The sequence below is a fragment of the Dendronephthya gigantea genome, unplaced genomic scaffold, assembly GCF_004324835.1.
Source record: "Dendronephthya gigantea isolate DGI-Jeju-01 unplaced genomic scaffold, DenGig_1.0 000194F, whole genome shotgun sequence".
Lineage (NCBI taxonomy): Eukaryota > Metazoa > Cnidaria > Anthozoa > Malacalcyonacea > Nephtheidae > Dendronephthya > Dendronephthya gigantea.
Genome location: NW_021163204.1, coordinates 206,608 through 231,484, shown reverse-complemented (window position 1 = coordinate 231,484; position 24,877 = coordinate 206,608). Strand labels below are relative to the sequence as shown.

The 24,877-nt window shown below is 36.0% G+C and overlaps 3 protein-coding genes across 3 annotated transcripts; 1 reads left to right on the top strand and 2 right to left on the bottom strand.

The window, feature by feature from the left end:
• Positions 1–264: 264 nt before the first annotated feature.
• On the bottom strand, positions 265–15,165 carry LOC114539011 (5'-nucleotidase domain-containing protein 2-like). The gene is made up of 15 exons (XM_028559848.1): positions 15,007–15,165; positions 14,419–14,493; positions 13,076–13,131; positions 12,322–12,415; positions 11,888–11,962; positions 8,051–8,107; positions 7,685–7,745; positions 7,428–7,530; positions 5,821–5,922; positions 5,292–5,373; positions 5,048–5,134; positions 4,876–4,929; positions 4,000–4,086; positions 2,897–2,961; positions 265–472 (listed from the first exon to the last, which is right to left on the bottom strand). The coding sequence occupies exons 1-15, from the start codon at positions 15,163–15,165 to the stop codon at positions 265–267; spliced, it is 1,365 nt and encodes a 454-aa protein (XP_028415649.1).
• Positions 8,734–11,258, top strand: LOC114538997. Its single transcript, XM_028559832.1, has 3 exons — positions 8,734–9,214; positions 10,510–10,663; positions 10,840–11,258. The coding sequence occupies exons 1-3, from the start codon at positions 8,767–8,769 to the stop codon at positions 10,910–10,912; spliced, it is 675 nt and encodes a 224-aa protein (XP_028415633.1). The 5' UTR covers positions 8,734–8,766; the 3' UTR covers positions 10,913–11,258.
• A 2,399-nt stretch (positions 15,166–17,564) lies between the features above and the next one.
• Positions 17,565–24,663, bottom strand: LOC114538994 (LIM and senescent cell antigen-like-containing domain protein 1). The gene is made up of 13 exons (XM_028559829.1): positions 24,424–24,663; positions 22,875–22,920; positions 22,467–22,533; positions 22,062–22,182; positions 21,391–21,431; positions 20,628–20,658; positions 20,419–20,499; positions 19,463–19,558; positions 19,122–19,176; positions 18,900–18,992; positions 18,754–18,805; positions 18,298–18,373; positions 17,565–17,942 (listed from the first exon to the last, which is right to left on the bottom strand). Exons 1-13 carry the CDS (start codon positions 24,558–24,560, stop codon positions 17,771–17,773), a joined length of 1,068 nt encoding a protein of 355 aa, XP_028415630.1. The 5' UTR covers positions 24,561–24,663; the 3' UTR covers positions 17,565–17,770.
• Positions 24,664–24,877: the final 214 nt, after the last annotated feature.

Here is a 24,877-nt window from a genome sequence, read left to right as displayed (position 1 = left end):
GTTAACACTATTGATCCATGCAGAGGTCGGCAAACGGTGGAAAGTTCTAGAGCAACGACAAGTAAAAGCAAATAACCCCTACCTTTATAGGAAGTTTCTAACATGGTATACGCGGTAATTAAGACCTTTTTTGGCACGATTGAGAAGAGGTAAGGAAAACGTTTAACAAAAAACATTGATAATTGTAAAAAACATTGTAAATATAACATATATTTCTTTAACGCTATTCAAATGCAGTAGGTTGTTGATCAGTTGCATCACTTTTCAAGCAAAAAGTTCGATAAATGGTTCATGAGGCAGAGCTTGTCTTCTTGGGTAGAAGGTAACATCATTGGAATAGTTGAGAAGATTAGAGATTGATGATGAGTAGATGTCTGCAAAGCGAACCAGTCGTCGAGTGAAATAAGATGGATTGTGATATGTACGAAATACGCTTCCAAACTGCGGATTAAACATGTTCTTCAGCTCTTCTCTGCAACACAAAAATAAATAAGTTCAGGTTGACGACCCGTAAGAGTGGAACGGCCGCCTTTTAAATAATTGGGATAAATGATAAAACAAACACTGAAATAGAATTACAATATACAGGGTGTCCCAAAAATACCCCAAACCAGTGAAATCACCCATAACAATGTAATAGCTACAGTTTGAATGCCTAAACATCTTGTTGGGACCCACGAGTGTATAAATTAAAGTTTGATAGAAGCATTTTTATGCATAATGAATGAATGAAGGTAAAATTTGTTTGTGTACCCACATGTGACATTTATTACCAATATGCTTTACATAATATGGATAACCATGAACTTCGACATGTCCTTAATTCTTTTAAATTTCTGTTACGTTTATCCCCACGAGCAAAAATCCGCGAACACTAGTCATTCAAATTTTCACAATACTTGATTTGAATAGTTTTGGGGTTTTTTGGGACACCCTGGCCTGTAGAAAGACTGATTCCATATAAATTTGCCTACGCTGTTAATAGAATACGACTCTCTGAGGTGCTTAATTAGTTACGATTATGCATGCTTTTATTCAAATTATTATCCTATGAAAGTTTTTATAGTAAACATTTTTGCATGCCTAAAGACAAACAGGATATAATCTATTTATTGGTATCAAATTATAAAAATAGGTACGCGGGTGCGTACATGTTGCGAGCACTGAGTAGTGGTGTTGGATGTCTACAAAATTTTTAGTTTTTAGCGTGGAGAAGGAAGTGATTGGTTTTGTTCGGCATGGATTGGCTCAATTATGAGGGTTGGAAAAACGAAAGTTCTTTAATATTTTCTGACCACTGAGAATAGATGCGGAGGTATTTTATTATTTTTTACTGCTTTAGAGACGCCCATATTGCTTTATGATCACTGAAGTAACTCTCCAGAGTGCCTGCATGAATTCTTCCCTAAATTATGTCCGTATCAATCGATGTTCTGTTCTCGGTGGTGAAACTGGATATCAATTGTCTACATTGGTTTTATCTAATCATTAGATTATAAATTGACTGTGCAGTAGATTGCTGGGCTAAAAATATTAACTAAGTGTCATAATAACTAATAAGCCTATATGCTTGCCCATTGGCCAGTTTTACAATACGTTTGAAATTTGAATCACACCTCCACGACACCTCTGGCTGTGCTCTGTCGAGGTTTGGGGCTTTGGGCGTGGTACATGGTATCGTTGTGTAAAAATAAGTCTTACTACCATGCATATAACAATGATCTTCAGACTTGTTAAAGTCTTTTGAGATGGTTTTTGTCATGAGCGATATCAGAATTATGTAAAACCGTTTAAATGATTCACTCCTATATAATTAAAGTTCACCGTAAATAAAAACCTGCATTCACTTTGCTAGAAATATTTAAAAAACATTGTTTGCATGAATATTTGTATTATAGCTTGCATTGCTAACTTCCAATAAACTTTATGCATAATGACGTAAAACCTGCTGGGAAATCTGGTCATAGTATACAGTCGCGGCAAGAAATTTTGAAGTTTGAATTTTTCGCCGTGACTAGTAAAACCTGGCAGAATTCCCTGCACGTGTCACGGCTTAATACGTCATTATGCATTGTAGCAAATATGGAACATTTTGTTTACGAAGTAGGAAATGCTCGAAAATATCCTCGACAATTTGTTGACCTAGAGACACACGTTTACTGTAAAAGCATTTTGGCAGCCTTTGATAAACTCAGCTGTGTTATGTTTTTATTTAATTTCTATTTTACCCCTATTTTGAAAACTATCAACCAGAGCAATAAATTATTTCCGTTACAGTATCGAGTTAAATCAATTAAATCGAGAAATAAGGTCTAATATGGGAAAGTGGAGTGAAATCCATTACTTTAAAAGGAGTCTTGGGATGAGTAAAAACTGCAAAATTCAGGTGGGAAACAAATGTAAAAAAATGTCATAACCCTGCAAAATTAGCAACCTTACTGTCGCTGTAAATTACACGTGTATGACGTAGACCGGAAATGGATATGAACATGAACATGAACATGAACATGAACATGAACATGAACATGAACATGAACATGAACATGAACATGAACATGAACATGAACATGAACATGAACATGAACATGAACATGAACATGAACATGAACATGAACATGAACATGAACATGAACATGAACATGAACATGAACATGAACATGAACATGAACATGAATGAACATGAACATGAACATGAACATGAACATGAACATGAACATGAACATGAACATGAACATGAACATGAACATGAACATGAACATGAACATGAACGGCATGGACATAGACAAGGACAAGAGAGGATAGGACAGAATAGGAAAGGACAGGACAGGCCGAGAAAGACTTCAATTATATGAAAGTTGGAAGCCTTTACGCTTGATGAAGTGAAGATTGAATTTACCTTAACATATAGCGTTCTCTTTTCCATTCTCTTAGCAACTCATATGCTTCATCAGAGTTGTCACTCTATGAAAAAATATGATAATTTTCTTTATTTTCTTTGTAATATTTTTATATTCTCCTGGCGAATGAAGTCAAATGCAGTGGGGATGCATGTTTTAACCCAGTAATCACGGTCAGTTGTTTTCACTTTTCTATGAACAATCAAAATCAAGGGTATCCTATAGTTTTTGAAGCGTCGTTAGGCGTTTTCAAATTAACAATTTTATTGTATGATCCCCGAGCCGGTGCGAAGCACCGGGCGAGGGTACTAATTCCGCCCGGAGGTTTTAATTACGCCCGGGAATGCAAATGCGAAATGAAAGTTGTCCGCCATTATGTCATGGACGTTGGGCGTTTTTGTTAGTTATGCGCATGCGTGAGTTTAAGACGAGTTAAAACTGGTAACTAGCAAACGTTTACAAACGTGCGATTGGTTAAATTAAAATTTGGGATCACGTCAGCATAACTGATATTTTGAATTTAAAACAATAATATTTTTCATTTGAATGTTCTTAAAAATATACGAAAAATTGACTCGTAAAATTGAATAAAATATAATGTGAAAGATGCCTTCGGATAGGAAAACTTTCATTCGAATGGATGGTAAAAAAACTACGATTTTGAAGCATTTTTAAAGTATTTTTGAACAGGTAAATGGGTAGATTATAAGTATTTTGTAAGTTTAATATGTGGATTTATCAACAAATGTTTGACACCTCTTTGAATTTATTCGTCATGATTTGGAAAGTATTTATTTTTAGTCTGTTTAAAAAGTTATTGAAATTTCGCTAAAAATTGTAGTATTTAAAACTATTCGTAGCACAATTATGATTATAGTCGAATTTGATAGCTCAAGAGTCGACTTTATAATTGTACCAAGATATAGCATTTTACTTTACGACTTCGATCATTCAGCAGAAACGACTATTGTAGAATGATTTCAGCGATGGAAATATATGCTTATTGCTTCAGGCGAGGGGACTTTGCATGCAATGTATTTCTAGTTATAATTTTATTGGGGATGATAAACACAGAACTTAAGATCAATTAAACATTATTTACCTGAAGCGCTTCAATTAACTGTTGCAGAGATAATAACCAAGTTACTGAACGTCGAAACTCTTCTGTGTTTGATATCTTAATCTCTTTCTAAATGATAGGATTTTTACAAAAGGACATGAATGTGGTTCTGATCACTGGTATTCCACAGGTAGAAGCAGAGGGGGAATTTCGTTTTAGACCAATCAGCAAGTTTGTTTACATCTTCCGTGACTAAATCAGAATGAATTTTGCATGAAGTATTATAAATTTGGGCATTCTGATGTGCTTTACCAGAAAAATGTAAACAAGTATGCCGATTAGTTTAAAACGAAATTCCCCATTAACATATAGATGTAATGAAAATATTTATACTTTGAAAATCTGCATAGATTTGTAGATATTTTCCGAAATTAGCTGTGTCACTGGGATTGTTTCGATCCAGATAGCTTAATGAAAAAAGAGTTTCGCTCCTGTGCAGACTGTCCAGAAAAAACCTAACGAATACGGCGGTTGAACCGATGTCAGGCCCACGTCGAACCGCAGTGAGACCGTCTAACTCGGTCTGACAGACATTCTTCAAGTTGTTTTCGATTTGTTTTCTCAGAGGTTCATAACATTCCGTTTCGAAGCGAACGGCATCCGCGATCGTTTATTTCTCCTTGCGTTCGTCTGCGGTTTCAATCGGTCAAAAGCAACCGCAGTGTTAGGTTATTTGTGGACAGTCAATGTATTTCTAATTGGGGAATAAAAAATAGTTTAAAATCCAGAAATTAATAGGACGAAGCTATGTGACGAATTTCGATTAGGCTGTGCATAACTTCGAGGTTCAATCTCACAGTACCAGTCAAGAGTAGCATTGGATTGTTCAAAAATAAGCAGGATTAATATTAGGAGTACCTCAAGATCATGAATAATTGCCCCAGTTCGCCATCCATGTTTTAATATCGGTCCCTGATAGAAAAAATCTGAATCATCTTCGGCTGTATGCTTACACCAATGATATTTTTTAGGTACCGTACATCCAAAAACGAAACGAAGAAAACAGATTTTTTATTAAAGATATTCCTACCATTAAGTCGCTGTAGACATGGTCACCAAAATAAAGAACCTTTGGTCCATACCAACCGGTAAATTTCATGAATTGCTCAACGTTTCCCTAAAAAGAATATATAGTTACGTATACATTGGAGTGGCATCCCACAGTATTGCCCCTGCATAAATTGATTAAATGCAAGATATAATAGCATTTTGATACAACTATCAATGAAAAGGAGATAATTTATATGAACCGTGCATAACTATTCCAATATTACCTCGGTATAAAGTTCGCCTCCGTGAAAATGAGAAACTCTTTCCCAGGTTTTTCTGCCTTTACTGTCTAGAGATCGGAATGGCCTGGAAACGGTTGATTACTTTTCTTAATAATGTCATGATAAAATTACTGCATGCTGATTGGTCGGCACTCCTTAGTACAGTTATTTAATATGTAAACATTAGTGTTATATAGCTATAAAGTTTTTGGCCACTAAGAAAAATCGCATTTAAACACACGTAAAAATATAAAGTACTGTGTAGAGATAACCTAACACTGCGGTCGCGGTTCGGTTGCGGTCGACCGATGGAAACCGCAGACGACCGCAAGAGGAAAAATACGATAGCGGTTGCCGTTCGCTTTCGAACGGAATGTTATGAACAGCTGAGCGACAACACAATAATAATATCGAAAAAAATCTTAAGAAATGTCTGTCAGACCGAGTTAGGCCGAGGTTAAACCTTCTGAAACCTTGTTAAACCAGGCTGAAAAGTCTAATCATTTCAACAACATAATTTTATTCAACCAACCTGTCAGTCCGTAAATAAAATGACGGTTTCCTGGCACTTGTGATGACTACATCAAAAAGCTCCATCCATGTTTCTCCTAACATGTGGATCATACCTTTGTTTCTGTTGGAAAGACTGTATTTGTTAATATTCGTACATGACAATAATATTAACTTAAAACACATAAACTCCAGCTCATTAACATTAGGTTCGGAACATGAAATGTTCGTCGTCTGGAACAAGCTTAAGACCCCGAAATTTTAAGGATGCATGGGACAAATGTTCTGTTTGTCTTATGAGCGTAATTCCTATTCAACCCTGCAGCTATTAAGGACTATAAGTATATACTATCCTCAATATATAACATACTATCCTCAATATATATGGTACATTCTGCAGACATATGATAATATGAGTCAATGTTTCATTTCATGCGAACAACAGATGCGACTGTTTGAAGTTTGTAGAAGTGGGCCTGTCATCGGTAAAATATTGGCAAGCAAGTGTTTTCGTCCATGCATCCGAGTGGTCAACACCCAACAGTGTTAGTGAGAGGCATTTTGTAATATTTACGAACAGGGCCTTGTTGGTGTTCAAAGTTGCGCTAATTTAGGCCTTACATTTAATCTGTAATATAGAATAATTAATAAGTCTTTCATACATTTATCTCTATTCTTGTAAATATTGTACTATTTTCAATTTTCTTTGTATTATTCACACGCCCCTCCTGGAAATCAACTAATATTAAAGTTGAGTGGGGCTAGCGTGTTTTAAGTACTGAAAGTGATGATGATGATGATCAATCTATAATTTTCTAGTTAGTTCGTGTAAACTTGTACTACTTCTTTTTAGGGCCGTATACTATAGACCGTAGGAACCGATATTCAGGATATAAAATGATGCTGACGATCGTGTAATCACCAGGGGCCGGTTGTATGAAAGCCGGATAGCGCTATCCATCGGATAGTGGTTTTTTCAATCGCTTTTAAATCACCTGTTGTTACGTATAACTTTGATTAAATCTTAGTATTCCTATAAGTCGAGGATCCTCTTTAATAATATTTAGTTCTAAAGCTGAGATTTTATAGCTTTTCAAGCATTTTTAGAACGGTTGAAAAAATCACTATCTGGTGGGTAGCGCTATCCGGCTTTCATACAACCGGCCCCTGGACAATAGCATTTGCTTGTTTGGATTCATAAAGACTAACTTCGCGGATACCTCAAAGTCATCTCGCGCTTCGCTGAATCTCGGCTAAGTTAAGGGTGTCATGTAAAACTCGCGCACACGTGAGCTAATGCTGCATGCGAGGTTAAGACCACGCGTGGCTGTTAGCTCAACAAGTTACTCTGGTGTGCGGATAGCTTTTCGTGAGGAATTCGCCTCGAGAGGCAACTTTCTCACGTGTGCGGATGGTTTACGGGCTGAGCTAACTGCGTCGCGAGGTCGTTAGCTCCGCTTATAGCTCTCGCGTGCGCGGGCTTAATTAAATAGTCCATATAGACCAGACTTTTCACAGAAAAAACGGGTTCAAACGTGATCAGCTATCTGGCGTCGCGTAGCTTAAATTTCCGATTGCCAAAATACACTACATGTTTCGGATTAATTGAGATTTGAAGTCTTAGCTTACACAAAGTTGAAGTCGCTGTTCGTTATAAGGAACGTCTGTTTACCACTTTCTAGTAAACTTTGTAAGAATTCTTGTAATTCTCGGTTGGGATGAAGGTACTGACCTGTAAATAAATTTGATGTCATTTATTTAACCTACGATGGATATATTTTATGAACAGTTAGCTATGATTGATGCAGTATGTACAGTTAACGTTCAGTGAAAAATAATTATGATACATGATGAAATTTATATTTATTGGTGGACATCTTTTGTACCGATGTCCTTCTCGACAGTGGAACCAATTTGTCCTGATCTATGAACCTTCCTCACAGTTTCCTAAACAGAAAAATTAAATGCAAAAATTATAGAATAGTAATATAATTTTGATGATACCTAGACTTCACAATAGTTTAATTATTGAACTTGACATTTCTGCGACTGTAGGATTTTTTGTATTTTTAAAATATATGCTAAGCGTTTATTCGGTAGGACTAGGTCAAACGTCGTTCTTCTCATGTGCCGAACCTTGTGCATATGAGCTGAAAAAAGACTTTAATTAATGCTACATTTGCATTAGATTCGGTGCACGAAAAGAGCGACGTTTGACCTAGGCCTCATATAGCTTATAATGAATACTGCACCTGGCAATCTCGAAAGACATAAGCTGGATCATATTCTATGTTCTTCTGTGCAAAATACTGAAAAAGTGGAATTTTATATATTTACCAGCTATTCAGTCTTCTATATAGCACTGTATGTGATAAGATTATTTTAGTAGATGATATTTTTCATTATGATTGTGAATGAGTATGAATTACGTAATGATTATGAGTATTATAATGTAAAATCACTGATAACTAGATTAGGAAACGACCCTACTTTCTCGCGGCAAATTTTTTGCAGACCTATAAATTCGCCCAGTGGAAAACGGACCTAATGCACTATGTGTATGTAACTGTTACACCAGCACAATCCAGATTGTGAGGTACATCATCATGGTGAATGGTTTAATAAACACTTACGTTTGAGTGGTATGTGTACCACATGTAATAATTATTTAAACTATGAACTATGATGGTGCTCAAATATTCTGGCCGGACTGGGATCTGGGGTTTGAAGTTTAGAGTCAGAAAGGCAAGACAATCCCTATTGAATTAGCTGATTAAAAATACATATATGTCAATGTCGCGCGTGGTTGTAGGGAGCTTGCATGGGTCCCTCATCTCGAAACCTGGCTGGTGATTATGGAATGTTTGTCAGCAACATATCAAGTTACGCCAATATTAACGGAACTTCAGATATTTGCTAGGTTTACATTCGTAGTTTGCTGCCTTATTTCGGCTATAATTTTATCAAAATGTCCTGTGATTTGAAACTCAAAGATTTAGTTGACATATCTAAAATCTATGCACCAGAGTTTAATATGCCTGAACTACACGACCGTGTACTCGTGTTTGATGTTATGCAAGATGGCTGGCAAACCAAGGAATATCTTAATCCGGTGAAAACCAAAAATGGCATCGATTCAGCGGAGAATGTGGAACAGAATTCCGATGAGAACCCAAAGACTGCTTCAAACGAAGTTCCTCAAGATACTCAATCAGGAAGTGTTTCTGAGCAAGATCTTATTACCGTGCACGACAGTGAAGCGCGTGATCATGGCCAACTGGCTCAAGGTTCACTGAGTGTCTCTGTTGAACATTCAGAGTTGGCTCAGAAAGGAATCATGCGACAACATAAGATATATGTTCATAGTTCCTGGCTTGCTGTACAGAGCAAATATTTTCGCTCTCTTTTCTATTCAGGTACGTGCAATAATGAATTAGTTTACTGCAATCAGTTTAGAGATTTGTGTTTATAGTAACTATTGTGTTTAAATTTAAATCTACCTGCATGACTCGTATGTGACTGTGAAATTTGTACATATATAGTTATCTTATGAAACACTTCAGCTTTGGCACTGAAGCGACTATACAATAGTCATGCATCATTTTCGCATTGTAGAACAATGCCATTGTGCGATGTATGACGAAAATATAATAGTCGTTTTCTTTTTTACTTATGGAGAGTAATGGCGTCATGCATGCCTTGCGTGTAATAGAACTGTAGTTTGGAATTTCGAGATGACAGATACCAAGCATTAATGCCGTTATTTTAATACAATAAGATATTAAATTTATTTGGTTTTAAAATGCCCTTAATTTAGTATCATACTTCCCAGCGGATATTAGTTCTGATTAGCTAAATGCGTGCATCACATGAAATTTCATTGTGTTGAACTGTTTGATTGTGGATGCATGTTCAGTCTTTGAACATAATGGTAATATTGAGGTTAGCTTTGGGGAGCTAGAAAGTATACTATATGTTACTAGTTAGTTAGCTTATTATTAAACACAGAAGTTACAAGTTTTTGATGAATACCAAAATTTGAGGCGGAATGACGATGGGTGCATGTCTTTTATACATTCATACCTTACACGATACAGTTTCTAAAAATGTGAGATTTTTTTCTTATATTCGAATATATAATAGTTAAATGTTATTCACATGCAATAATATGAAGGAAATTATTCAGAAATTTTATCTATTGTGTTTAAGCAATCTAGTAGATCGGTTACCATAGTTATACAGAAAAAATAATAATATTGGCTTTATCACAACCAGAATGGAGCTTTCAAAGACTAACTATATAACGATCGTCGTATCGCTGCCAAACAAATATGTTTTTAGGTTTAGTAGCAGCTTATAGTGCAAACTAGAGCTCATTTGAAACATGGCACAGGAAGGAAAGTTTTTGTTAATGAACGTAGCCCCAAAGAATACTATAACATAATATTACTGCATGCATGATGCAAACATTTGGTTGTATCAAGTTTTTACGGCACATTTTGAACGCGTTGTTGCAGTTCATAAACAATAGATTTTAAGATGTTGGTGAAACTTATTATTGAGATTGTTATATAATGAGATTATATAATTATTATCTTCTCGTTAACTGTGGACGACAATTATATAGTAATCCTTATATTTGATGTAATTCATTGCCTGGATCAATGCCTCATTTACGCATATCGCATATTTCTATTATATATCTGTTCAGGTATGAAAGAATCAAGCGGCAAAGAAGTGCATATTAAAGTCAACGAGTCTGAGGAAACAACTCACTTGAAGTTGCTTGAAGCCATTTATAAATCAGATACACTTAATAAAGCCACCGAAGAGGAACTGTTAGCTGTAATGGAGTTGGCTGATAAGTATGATGTGAAATTTGTGTTTAAGAAATGCAAATATGTTCTGCGAACCCGCGTAACCACAGTTGATATTTGCAAGCAGGTTATGCACGTTATTAGAGAAAAGCACAATTTTGAAGATGTCGAAGATTTGATTTCATCTATGCTGGTAACAATGGGTGAAAATTTTACTCCTATAGAAAACCATTGGCAAACAGAAAAATTCACGAGTCAATCTCAAACATTTGTGCAATATCTTTTAACAAGCACTGATCTTATGACTGCCTCTGAAAATACAGTCTTTCAAGCTCTTATGCACTGGATGGAAGTAAACAACGTTGACCCAACGACTCTTGAAAAAGATTCTGGTTTACTAAAGTCAGTTCGGTTTGAGGAAATAACGGTCGATTATTTGTATAATGTGGTCCGGAATCATCCAATAGCAAGTAAAATGCCTGGTTTTCAATATATGATGTATCAAGGTATGACGTATCATGCTTTATCCCCAGGACACAGGGAAATAATAAGCGAAGTAACGCCTAGAGAGCGAAAGAAATTTGGAAGTGGAATTTCTCAACACACTTTGACCATTTCTAAAAGGCAACTGCTGGATTCGAAGTCTATCGAGTCGAAACAGTTTTGGATCTGTGGATATAAAGCAAACATTCGTGTTGAGCTGAATTCAGAAAGTTCGTCAAAATACTATTGTGGAATACACTTGTCTGTTTTGGGACTAAAAGACACAAGTCATGTGACCCTGAATTTTCAAATAACGGGACATTTTGGAGCTTTTAAACGCACAGCCACTTTCACCAGCAAGTACAGGACAACTACTGAGTGCATTTCGATCAAGGAGGGAACTATGATGAAAACCAACAACATTTCCATCCTAGTCGAAGAACACTAAGGCAAAAAAAAACAATACGCAGCAAGAAGTCCGCAAGGAAAACGGACATAAAAAGATAATAATACAAGTATACATATGATATTAATATTCTAAGGCAATACTAGATTGAAAAAAATATCAGCAAAATATGAAACCGCAGTTAACGTTTTTCAGAATATGCGCATTGTAAGGAAGGCTGAGTATTATCGAGTATACAGTTCGCCTACAACGCCTGTATACCTATAGCATGTTTTCTCGCAAGATTTTGAAGAATATAAAATTAAATTCAAACTTAATTAAATTCATGAGCATGCGACAGAACACTTAAATTGTTTAAAAGAAGTGCAGTTCACTGGTCATACCTCAAAAACATTTGCCATAAGAGTTGCTTCACTATTCGCAAACAAATCTATCATATGCCTCATCCTTGGCCGATCCTAAGAGACAATTAAAAATTATTTAAACATCGTAAAGTTCGAATAATTTATAGAAAACGAAATGCAAATTGATACAAATGTAAAAATTGCGTATTTTCTCCCAGAACCGCCCAGAGAATTTTGGGCCTAGAGAATTTTTTTCAACTCTCGTTAGGGGCCCAAAGTCCACAGAAAAAAAGCACGTCATAGCTATTTCATGTAAACTTGTACTATTAATTGTAATGCGGATAATGCATTCGCCTGAAGCTTGAGAGGTGAAACAAAGGTACGTTTTTGTACAGTTTAGGGAATCTATGATTCATATGTAGCTCGCGGGTAAATTGAATCCGGCGTCGCTATATAATTATACAAAACTTTACATTATTATCTCTTGTTGGGATTATTTGATCATTTCCAATGTGTGTTCCTCTATAATATCGATGAATGTCTTCTTCACTAATTTGCTGATAACCTCTAGAAAGATTAAATAGGCATATAGGCGAACTCAACCTAGAAACGGACCGTGCATTGTTACTTTATTATAATGAAATAATGTATTAATATGTCATTGTAATTATATTTATTATTCCTCATTGTCTTAAACGTTAGTAAAACTTTTGTACTACATGTGCTAGCCACTTCCACTCCACCAGGATTCGGCAGTTTCGATTGCCCAAAAATGCTAAAGCTGCAGCCTGGAATATTCTATTTAAATCTCATCCAAACATGTAGCTTTAGAGACAGTTATTTCGTTTATACTCTTTGTAACACAACAAATGTCCAATATAAGCCTGTACACTATAGAAATATTTACAGCGCGGAATATAAACCCCTTATGTTGAGGAATGGTGTTATGGAAGTTATTTTTTCAGCACGTGTGGGAGTAAAACCAGTAAAATATTCTACCCGACTTCTACCTGACATTTTTTTCCAATAAACATGTTATAACTATGTGCCTTCCTTATTTGGAACTACTCGGAATGCTAAGAAAACGATAGCAAATTGTATTTGTCAAATTGTTCAAGAGTTAATTGTATTGCAAGGAACCCGCATGATGTAAAACTGCGTTAAGATGGTGAGCTGACAGACGCGAAAACCTTTTTGAAAAACATTATCAGTACAGTATTATTAAACCTGTAAGCCGTTCCTGGCATGATATTTTGATAGGAATCGATCTTCATCATAATCCCCTGAAACGAAAACTCAGCATCAGTAATTTAAATGCACACATGGACATGGGTCTTACTGTCGGCGAAGGGGTTATATTGATCGCCTGCTGGTGGTAATGTGGCAACCCAGGATTGGTACGTTTAACAATAAAATACCATATCCCTATCATAAGGCATAACCGACTCCAAAAGCAGTAAAAATTTCGACTGTGTAATTAACATGCTTGCAGCCTGGAATTTTGATAATTAGCTACACAATATTTAGCGAGATTAGCAATGTAATGCATAATAGAATTAGAATATTTTTAAATGAGTCTAGATATGACGTGCTTCGTATAATGAATAAACCTCTCGTATACTGTAGTCAGGACAAAGGCTGTCTGGGTTATTTTCATAGATTGCTTTTCACGCTTATATTTGAACACGGAAATAAGAATATATTTGCTATTATTATTAAGCTTTTAGCTACGGCCTTGGCTGTGGTCGTTTTAAGTTGCCAAACTGATATCGCGGAAGGCTATATACAGGGGCGTAACTGTTGGGGGGGTGTGGGGGGGTGTGACACCCCCCAATTGTTGAAAACAGTGTTTTGGTAGGGCAATTTGTTGGGAATTTGCAGGGCAGACCGCTGGGTTCAGGCTGGACAATTTTTGCCCAAATTGATAAAAAAAAACCATATGAATACTAAACAAACTAACGAAACTTTAAATTTACATGCAGCTATAAGAATTGTAAGTTAGTAAAATCGATCCAAATAGGGGTTCGCTGGTTAGAGAGACTGCAAATGCGCAGAACTTGAGATTTTTCAGTTAACTTAATTTGCAGGAGATATCGCTTCTTGAAAATCAGTTCGGGTGCGGGAAGTCTTGAAAATTAGGCGTGGGTGCGACTTACAATTCGAGAGAAAGTTGCCAGTCTGAGAAGGGCATTTCCGACGATCTAGAGGACGGAATTTTCGAAAATCTTTCTCTCAGCGCCAACCATGGTGGCGCCTCGTAGATTTCAATAATTTCCGAAATATATATCAAAATCTCGCTTTCAGTTTTATGCAGCCGGGTTTGCGTAATAAATATATAACTGTCTCACAGCCTATCAAAAAGAGCTATAATTGCATTTGGTTGCCACACCCTTTTCCGCGTATTTGTTGCAGGTCACGCCCTTTGGTAGGGCAAATTTGCTTCACACCCCCCCAACGCTTAGGGTGAAGTTACGCCCCTGGCTATATACGAAATTTGACGTCACTTGCAAAGACCAATATTCGGATTTCAGAAAAACCCTATTCAATTAAAGGTTCTACAATATAGCTACCTTGTTAATGTCGATATGTAATCCTCGTATCACAAATTCAGGATCGTACGTCATCGTTCGTAACTCCTCAGGATACTATAATTGTAAAAGAAAATATATTGGTATTTTGACGTCCCAGAAACTTCCCGGAGTTGATGAAACATTGTAACGATGATAGTTGCATCTCATGTTGCTAATAATTATAAGGGACGAGAAAACACTCAGGAAGTACTGTAAATAAATGCAATCGCTCCCCGGTCAATGTTTAAAATGATGCTATATTTAAGTCCTGGCAGGGGGGATGATTCTTCTATTTACGGTACTTGCTTGTACGAATCACAATTACACACAAAGCAATGGTTGCCGTTCTGATGGGTATTCTAATGGGTATTCTGTGAAGGTGGGTTCAACCCTCTTTCTTTAGATTTTATGTCAAGTTGAGAGGACTCAGCCCTCTCCCTTCACTATTCTTCAAGAATCAAGATGCCTTCAATGACATTGATATTCTATCCTTTCATCACTCCTATGTATTCTTACCCGTTAAAAATCAGACATTTAGATTTTAGACATAGCTACCCTTGCCCTTGAATACCTTTTCCCCATACTTACACTGTACTCATTGATCAGTTTTTCTAATGACATCTGATATATCAAATTGTTCAATTCATTGGTATAGTGAGCTAAAGTGTAGTCATAGTCAAATCCGTATACAGCAATATCTCGAAGACTCAGTTCGTTGTTTGCAAACACAGATTTCTCGTGGATCATTTTGTAATACATGGTTTCTAAAATACATTTCGATTCAGAATTATTAAACGCGACAGCATGTTCGAGCATATATAACCTCATATGTAGTGTACAACAACTGTGGAAAATGCACAAGGACTCATAGAAGATATGTGCGCTCCAAGACATGGGCTCTTGTAATCATTTTCCTGATGGCGGATCTTTCATCATTGCTCTCATTAAGATGTCGATATTTTTAATACAGGCTTCGTCCAGTTTTCGGACAATTTTTTTTGTTTTTCTTCGCCTTTAAATATCGCTCGATAGTTCAAAATTTTAAGATTTGTTGCCATGTTTGTTTCGAAACTTATGTTAAGAGAAAATGCGCACAGCTTCGTTATTTTTCTTGCGATTGTTGAAATTCATCATTAATTTTGACGTCGGGTTTTCGGACAGCTCGGATTACATTATTGCTTGTTTAACAGCACGTCGGTGTCCGAATAATGGACGAGATATACATTATAGGCATGAAGATTCAAAATCTCACTACATCGTAAATATGCGAAGAGTCGAACTTTTTTACCTGAAACAAAAAGGTTTTTTAACTCCTTTTCATGTAAAAATCATTATATTTTGTGACCGGGCTCCTAAGAAATTAGTTCTTGAAGTGCCCATACAAATTTTTCGCGCGGCAAACTACCCAATTTTGAAAGAAAAATTGACCTACCTTCGTTAAAAATGCATAACTCTAGCAAGGCAAGTAAAAAAACGCGTGAAATCGCAGAAAACATTAATCGCAACATGAAAAAAATGAACATATTGTTTGAACTTTCCTTTTGTTTAAAAAAGAAAATTTAGCAATGAAACTCAGCTGTCCGAATATAGGTATTTAATACCCGAAAACTGGACGACATACTGTACGAGTTCAATTTTGTAAACAGTAAAAATGTAAAATAATGTCGGGCATTTAATTTAAAGAATAAACATATACTACTCAACTAACACCATTATTGCAATAGGCTTGTTGAAAACATGATAAAACATATTAACAAAAAATAAATTTTGCCTATACTAGTTTAATAAATGGTCATGCATTTTAAAAACGAAAATTTCGACGTTTTAAAAAAGCATCGAGGAGACCCACCGTTTAGACTGGCATGTTTTCTTGACTTGTAAATGTCTTTTAATTTGCTTGCTGAGACTTCTTCCGGCCAATTTGACGAGATATAGTGCCTTTTTGAAGTTTGCTCCAAAAAATAAGAACGCTTTGTTCCATTTTGAACAGTTTTCCATGTTGTGAAAAGAGTTGAACAGCGGCGATTGAAAACTCCCGCCATTGTGTCAAAAAAGCTCTCAAATATGTCGATGCTCGGTGGCGGTCGGTCCACTGTCGGACAATCATCGGAAATTTTTTTCTCTTTTTCTTTAATCTCGACCGCCAAACTGGAGAGTTTTTAAATAAAATTTTTCTATTCTATTTATCACAAAACTGGGAAATTAATACTTTTTGACTTAAGATGGCTTGGTAGGCATATATTATGCAGGGTATAATTTTTTCCCCTAAAACGTATTAGTGACTGGCGACAACAATTTATACCAGTGACCAGCGGCAATTGGAAGGAATATGCAGTAATTTCCGAAAATGAATAAAACTTGCATGCCTAGGGATATGTAATTTGTCGAAAACACCAGAAGTGCCACGCGTTTTCATAATTGCCATTAACACCGGCGGTGTGCAAGGGAATTGAATGAAGGACAAAGCTAAACTGTCGAACGTTGTGGTTTTGTCAACCAGTTTCGGTTCGGCAGAGACCAAGATAACTGATTACGCATACAAGTCGGAATTTCAGATCTGTGAGCAAAAAGAACGTGAAAGATTGGTTTGCGTAAGTCGAAACAGATCATTCGATGAAGTCTGGCAAACGGCATCATATGTAATTATTTAGCTTTAGCGCCACATATCAGATCTCCATAACACGTTGTGGCCTTTCTTATAGCCAAGTTGCGATAACGTTTACAGTAAAAAGCCCGTTTTCCACTAGGCGAATTCGTTCGCGCAACGCGAAAACCGAAGTGGCAAGACATCGTAACTAATCAGCTAAAATAATCGTTGCAAAAGCATTTCCGCTAACCAATCATGTTGCAAACGTTTTAGTTCGCGCGAATAAATTCTGCCAGTGGAAAACAGGCTCAATAACGCCGGGGGTGTAGTAATTATATGCGGCATGTTCTAAACCCCAAAAACCAGAAGGCAAAATTAGAATACATCAAACAATAAACTAAATTCAAGTTATAAATTCTTTCTTTAACTACAAAAAAATTCGTCCAAAACTCAAATATAAACATAGCCTTCAAAGTACGTCATAACGTCCGCCAATATTGGTGCAAATTTGATACACATACAGTATATCCCTTATGTCCAGGAATTTACATATTATATGAAATGCACACCAATATGGCCGCTCTGACATCACGTGAAGACCATCTATAGCAGACAGTTGCTATCCCCGAAAAAATTTCCGATATTCGTTTATACTCAAAAATCTAAAAAAATGTTACTATATTGAAGTAGTCCTTAATTTCCATCTAACCTCAGATATGTACCTTTTTATATATTGCACATTATTCTCGACCATTCTTCAAGTCTCTAATCTTTGTCCTTATCTTTGTCTTTATCTTTGCTCTTCTTGCTAGACTTCGTAGACGGGGGGTTGGGCTGACCAAGTTCAGCACGACGGAGACGTTTCTTCATTTCCAGAGGCATCTTCTCGTAACATTTCCTGCACAGTGGTTTCATGTCCAACTCGTGGAATTTACTCCTAGAAAAGAGATAAAGTCACAAGAGATAAGTATATATTACTATACATAACATAATTAATTAACCGGGTAGTGTCGCAACTCCTCGCAAGAATGATTTTCATTGGCTGAACTTTACAATACATTTCTAGCTGTTTCAACTAATAGCATAGCTTCGTTCTTTAGGAAGCATAGAAAAGCATTATTCAATTGGACGAAAGCTTCCGAGAGCTGCGACATGTCCCAATTAACAAGGAAATTCGGTAAAAACGTCGAAATTCGTACTCACGCATAAATATTGATCAGGTTACATAAATAATGTGCGTTTTTAGCCATGCATAGGTAACTGTCCAAGCAGCTAAATATAGCATATTGTACCTCAATGTAAGCTGAGTATCGCAACCAAAGCAAGTGAAGTGATTGTCACACCAGAACTTCTCCAAGGCATTAACAGCTGTGATGGAAATATTAAAAATGGTACCGGTATGTTAAAAGGCCAAAGACTAAACTCGCGGTGAAATTATATTCAAGTTCTACAGTACATGCAGATTTATCGAAGTTGTATTCCAATGCAGTAACATAGTTACAATCAAAAAACCACGAAGCTTTTCCTTAAATTTTTGGGCTTTGTGAGACAAATCCTGGTTCTTCAACCAGGAATTTTCTTGTGAACAATTAACCTCTGCATAAGGAGCTTATTCATAAACATAGCGGGAAATGTTTAGGTACTGTACATTCTTATTTGGTCTCTTGTATATACCAGATGCGATACAATTTTAGTTTAAAAAACTAAATTTAGGATTAGATAAAAACAGTAGTAAATGCATTACGTACCTTCGCCACCTATAATTCCATGATTACATTTGAAGCAGACTTCTCCAAACAACTATAAAAGTGCATGTAAACAAAAATATAAATACATGTCCTACTACATACATTACATCATCAAAGAGTTTTCACGTCAAGTATGTAGATTATACCTCATTATAATGGATCTCACAATATGGCAGCCCATTCTTCTCGTAGTGAAGATGCCCATAGAAAGGTTTCTCACACTTGGCACACACAAAATGCTACTCGAGAAAAGCACGAAAGAATGTTGATGAAACATCGTAAGCGTAAAGGGATAGTTTGGGTTTCAATTGTGCATTTCTTGCGGACAACACATCATGTATGTTTCCGAAATTATCGTGATTGATTACCTCAACATGCCATTGTTTGCCAAGCGCATTCACAACCCGTTCTTCAATTGGACGCCTGAAAAAAAATGAAATAAAGTATACATACGTGTATGATATACATACGTGAAATTTCAAACTCGACTCCGAAATGCGATACGAAGTATGATATAATCTATAATATTTGGCATATGATACTCATATATAGTCGTGAAATGTAAGCTTGCAATTATGTTGTTGTGGGGCAGAAGATAGCGACTGTTGAATTTAGCATTGCATCCATCGCCCCTTGGCGGGGTGAAGACCACCTTGAAGTGAAGAGGATTGTATGTCGGTTACCATGTTATTGCGGACTACAATCTTACCTGCAAGCTCCACAAATTGGGGTCCCCATGAGGTCATGACATCTCAAGCAATACAACTCATTGAACCGCTTACGGCACAGATGATCCAGCTCCTTGCTAAAAGAACAAAAAGATATCATGCAACCTTCAAACCGCAAAACTTATATATGACCAACTCAGAGTCATTGAGTCTTGATATTGATCAAGAAGCTCAGTTGCTAAGACGAAAGGCATTGCGAAGATGGCTATTATCGAGGATTATCGTCTCATAATAGGTTATCTTAGTTGCATTTAACGCGAGTACATCATTTACCGTTGTGTAAATGGAAAATTATAGCTACAGTACTTATGTAAATATTGGTTATCAGAATTCTTCGGAAAGGTTTGTACAACCACAGTATATATAAGACGGTACAGGAACGTTAATTTGCAAAATGGAAACATTCTCGTGGACACATTTATGACCGGGCAATGAACGGGATGTTTTCTTCAAACCCCGTGTGCCTACCCTCTTTCGCGGAAACAAATTTGTTATACCTTAAGCAAGAATGTCTCCTGTCAGATTCAAAAATACTTTATGTTTTTCATACTTTATGTTAAGCTGCAGTTTTATGTTTGTTCGTTATTTTTATTTTCGATTATTTTTGGTTGGAGTAGAAATGCGCCAGTCATGACACTGGAAACATCTATAACCATTATCCAAAAACGATAGTAATTTTCCCGATGTTCACATCCCAGGTGATTACCTCGAACAAATTTTCCTAGTTTGCGCTGGGCATAAAGATGTCGCTCACATGAAACAATGTACGCGAAACTTATCATGAACATATAACATGCTTAATCTCATCCATCATTAGCTAGCTTAACTAGAAGAAATCGTAAAAATCTGGTTGTTTTCCGGGGGAATAGACAGTGATTCGCGTTACAATTGAAAAAGAAAAGAAAATATTGAAAAAAACAGACATGAATTTACATACCCACAGGAATAGCAATTGTAATGCCACGGGTGCACTGGTTCGCCCATATACATGATATGCTCTCCTTCAGGTATGTATGTGCTACGATATGGACGAGAATCAATTTAGTCTTGAGTAAAAGCTGTATATACATACATACTGTATTTTCTTTGAAATGTCCAACTTGGTCAAGGAACAGTGGATTTCTCTGAACTAGGTACAGTACTTACTGGCATTTTCTACACACGTATCGTCCAGTGCCTGAAAAACAATCGAAGCAACGATAAGTAAGGAAGCGTCGCAATAAATAACTACATGCATGCAGGACCTTGTACCTTTACACCTAGTTACAGATATATTGAGATATATCAATATAAGTATATGAGGAGATATACAGGTACATATATGAACCTCTTTGGGCCTAAATTTAACTCGGTATAAGATCAATCCGGCAAGATCAGTACGAGATCAATTTTGCCTGAAACAGGGCAGTTTGAACTTGGTTGCATGTAAATGAATGAGTTGAATGAAGCTGGTTGCGAATAATTGTCATGGAATATGGCGCCTAAAAACACTGGGTTAACTCGGTTATTCATATTTCTAATACTCCATATATGACATTCTTGTTATCAAACCTACATAGTAATCTAATAAATCCTTGAAACCTATGTAGTGAGAAATATTCCTTCAAGCGCCGTGTGATTGACAGGAAAAACATGGGAGTGAGGCTGAGTTAGGCCGATATACAAAGAACAGAGCTTACTGTTAATTCCGGACAAACCTCAGATCGATTTTAGACAATCTTTCTAAGCTAGTCGACTGAAATTGATCTCAGTTCGATCTCAACCAACAGCCTCGCCTCTTAGGGTGAGTAATTAACTTGGCACCGTGATTAAAAGGTGCACATGATGTCCACAACAAAGACGTACATGTATCCTGACGAAGCTGTGCTGGTAAGATTACACGTAAAAATAACACAGGAATAAGCCTTACGTTTGGTCTTCTCGTCTGCGTTGCATTTCTTACACAGGGCCCTGGTTACAAAAAGCAAATGTATTACATCACAGATTTATGCAAGACTTAACATTCTGCATTAGTCTTTTTTTCTAGCCGTTTGCTAGTTAATTGATGAAGTAACTGCTGGTTAATTAATAAAGTCTTGCTGGTCATTCAATGAACTAACTGCTGGTTAATTAATGAAGTCTTGCTGGTTAATTAATGAAATAATAACCTCTTAACCGAGCGCGAGGTCTTTACTGAGAAATATCGGACCGAGGTCGGAATTTTTTGCGACTTTTTTGGTATACATACAATTGTTTTAAAATCATATAGAAAATTAAAATCACTAAAAAAGTCTTAAACCTTTTTAAAGTCACACGTGGGAAGTGAATGAAATTTCTTGCGTCAGATCGTTCATACTGAACGGCTTTCAACCACTAATATCGTGTGTTTCATTCAGCTATTATAATACTTTTTCTGGTTGAAACATGTACAGCAAGGACCGTACACGTACTGTAAGCATTGTTGCGATAACCGAAAAGCCGACTAAATTATTAAAAGTATAGGTAAAATATTCGGCGTCAAAGCCAAACTGAGTTGTTTTTGTAAGCCTGTTGAGAAGAGCTTCAGATATGAATTTATTGAAATAAAACAAAAAAAATTACCGTCCAGCATTCTTAATGAAGCCACTTTCAGCAAGACCATCATTACATATTTCACAACGGAAACATTCAGGATGCCAGCTGGCTTGCATTGCACGAATCACACGACCAATGATAAATTCACCTGGGAAGAAAATATTAAAGTTTTATCCAGGATCTACAACAAACCCGTTTCTTGTCCTAAAACAAAACTTGGTTCAAAGAATGACACGGAAAACATGGAAATAAATGTATAAATACAAACTAAATGCACAGGGTTACCATAGCACAGGGTTACCATAGAACTGTCAAAATCACTCCTAAATCAGAGCTATTTGACATCAATGTGTTGTTTAAAACCCCACAAGGTGTTAATTTTTGTTACTACATAATACTGAGGATAATAGCTACAATGTTCAGACAACATACCACATTCTTTGCAACAAGGAGCAAACAGTGCTTGAAAATCATGCTCACAGTATCTACGGCCATCAAACTAAAAAACAGATCAAACAAAAAGGTATTTTAAATATGTTAAAGTAGAATCAAGATATTGAAAGCCTTAAGTCACAGTTCCTGTTTATAATAAACTCTTTCTTATAATTTGGTGTAGAGACTTGTGTGAAATTACACAAATCTTTGGACTTTTCAATCAATCCACCTACATATACATACAGTACTGTACTTCTACCCAACAAATATTTGAAATCTTAAATGCAATATACTACATAATGAATTAAAATACGCATATGGAAATGTAAAGGATTCTTTTACATGGTAAAAGGATGGTAAAAATTTACAGTACACATGGCTATGTATGTATAAAAAGCACTTTACCTCATAGAACAATCCGTCAGGAAATGTTTGGAAACATTGGACACAGCTAAAAATATATGGTAATCATTTTGAAGATATAGTCTGGTGACAATCGAAATATCCACCATGGCTTTTCATCATTCATAATCATAATTTGGCTTATCAATTGGTCACATGGACAAAAAAGTGTCATGCTGTACTAACTGTATGATTGGAGGTGTCAAGAAGAATTGCTTTGAATGCTTTCTATTTCATGAAGAGATTATCACATATAATGTACATTTGTTGATAAGAAAGAGCATGTTATACAAAGAAACCTTTAATTTAGATATATAAGTACCGGTAACAGAATCCTGCAGTTCCAGTAATTGGATATATGGTAATGATTATCTTTTTTAGAAAGGAATACTTTTTATCTATTTAAATGAGGCCCACTGTCCCACCCTGTAACAGAAAGGTAAGCAGCCTTTTTACCACCAATTATATTGGTGTGGGGAATACAACCTATCCGAGTGTGGTTGGCCAGTGCCATCCCAGGACCATTGGTTCATACATAGCTACCAGTAATGCGGCAACAGAGGAAGTTTTTCTTGACCAAACATTTAACAAGTTATTCATTGACATTGTTCCCTGTTATAATTTAATGTGATATATATATATATATATATATATATATATATATATATATATATATATATATATATATATATATATATATATATTAATATTATACTGGAGCCTGGGCCATACAATATACCACTTTGTACCATATAGATTCTGGGTAATGTGGAGATTAAAGCAATCTCTTGGTCAGAAACAAAAGTTAAAACACTTTGATGGTCATTACATATGATGTGGACCACTTAGAAAAGATGCATCTACATCTTCCTTGAATAGTGACAGTACAATATGTAATTTATTCCAAAATTGTAAATTGAACTATCAAAATAAAATCACCATTTATTGGATATGTCTATTGTTTAAGATTATCATGGACAATGAATCCTTAATTATCCTAATTCTAGATGGCATATACCATACACAATATATTTCTATTTGCAACATAGTGATTCTTCAGAATATACATATGAATTTATTGTTGATGAAAAAAGCTGTCATTTGCCAAAGGTATGTTTCAGTTGGTTGGAGCATGTTCAACACTCTTACAATACTGTCAGACTGTCAGCCAATGGTAAATATAACACTTTGTTACAATACAGTTAGCCAATGGCAAATACTAAACACAACTATTTGTGATTAGAAGTAATCGGTTGATTATAAGCTGATCAATGAGTTAATTTCTGATTTTGTGACTTATGATTGACAAAAACATGGTCGGATCGGTCCCTGGTGTGTACCAAGGACCAATTCTAGTATAGCTCATTTGTGTAAACATGGTTAAATTGTAATTCTTACAATTTTTCAAGTTCCAATCAGACTGCCTAACAGAAAAATGTTTCCTTATGCAGAATATATACCATAAATATCAACTCATGCTATTCCAGCATCAAACTTCACGCAAAAGTAGAAATACTGTACGACAGATTCGGTGATTTGAGTATCTACTTACATAAAACACCTTTCATGGAGAATTTGGCCGTTTGAATTGACCATTCTCTCCTCAGCGGCGAAGCCATCTTCACATAAACTACAGACGACACCAGTTAAACCTTTATTAGGCTCGGCCGTGTCATTTTGGACCGGCATTTTGGCGGCAAAAGACTGCCAGAATCCACAGCAGATTTCTCACAATATTTTCAACTGAAAAACACTGATGGGCGAAGATGGCTGAGGCAAAGGAATTTGCATTCCGGAAACGACGGGTGTTGTTCTTTTCCGCCGGCTGAACTGTGAGGAAAATCTACATTCCTTGTCTCAAACAGCGATCTTGTTTGCACTATGATATTTAATATTGGCATTTCTTCCCTTATTTGCTTTAACTATGAATTGCGCAGGTGAAACTGTTCTTTATGAATAAATATTTTATTGTAAATTTTGCCGTCTTTCTTTAGGAAGAAATTCCA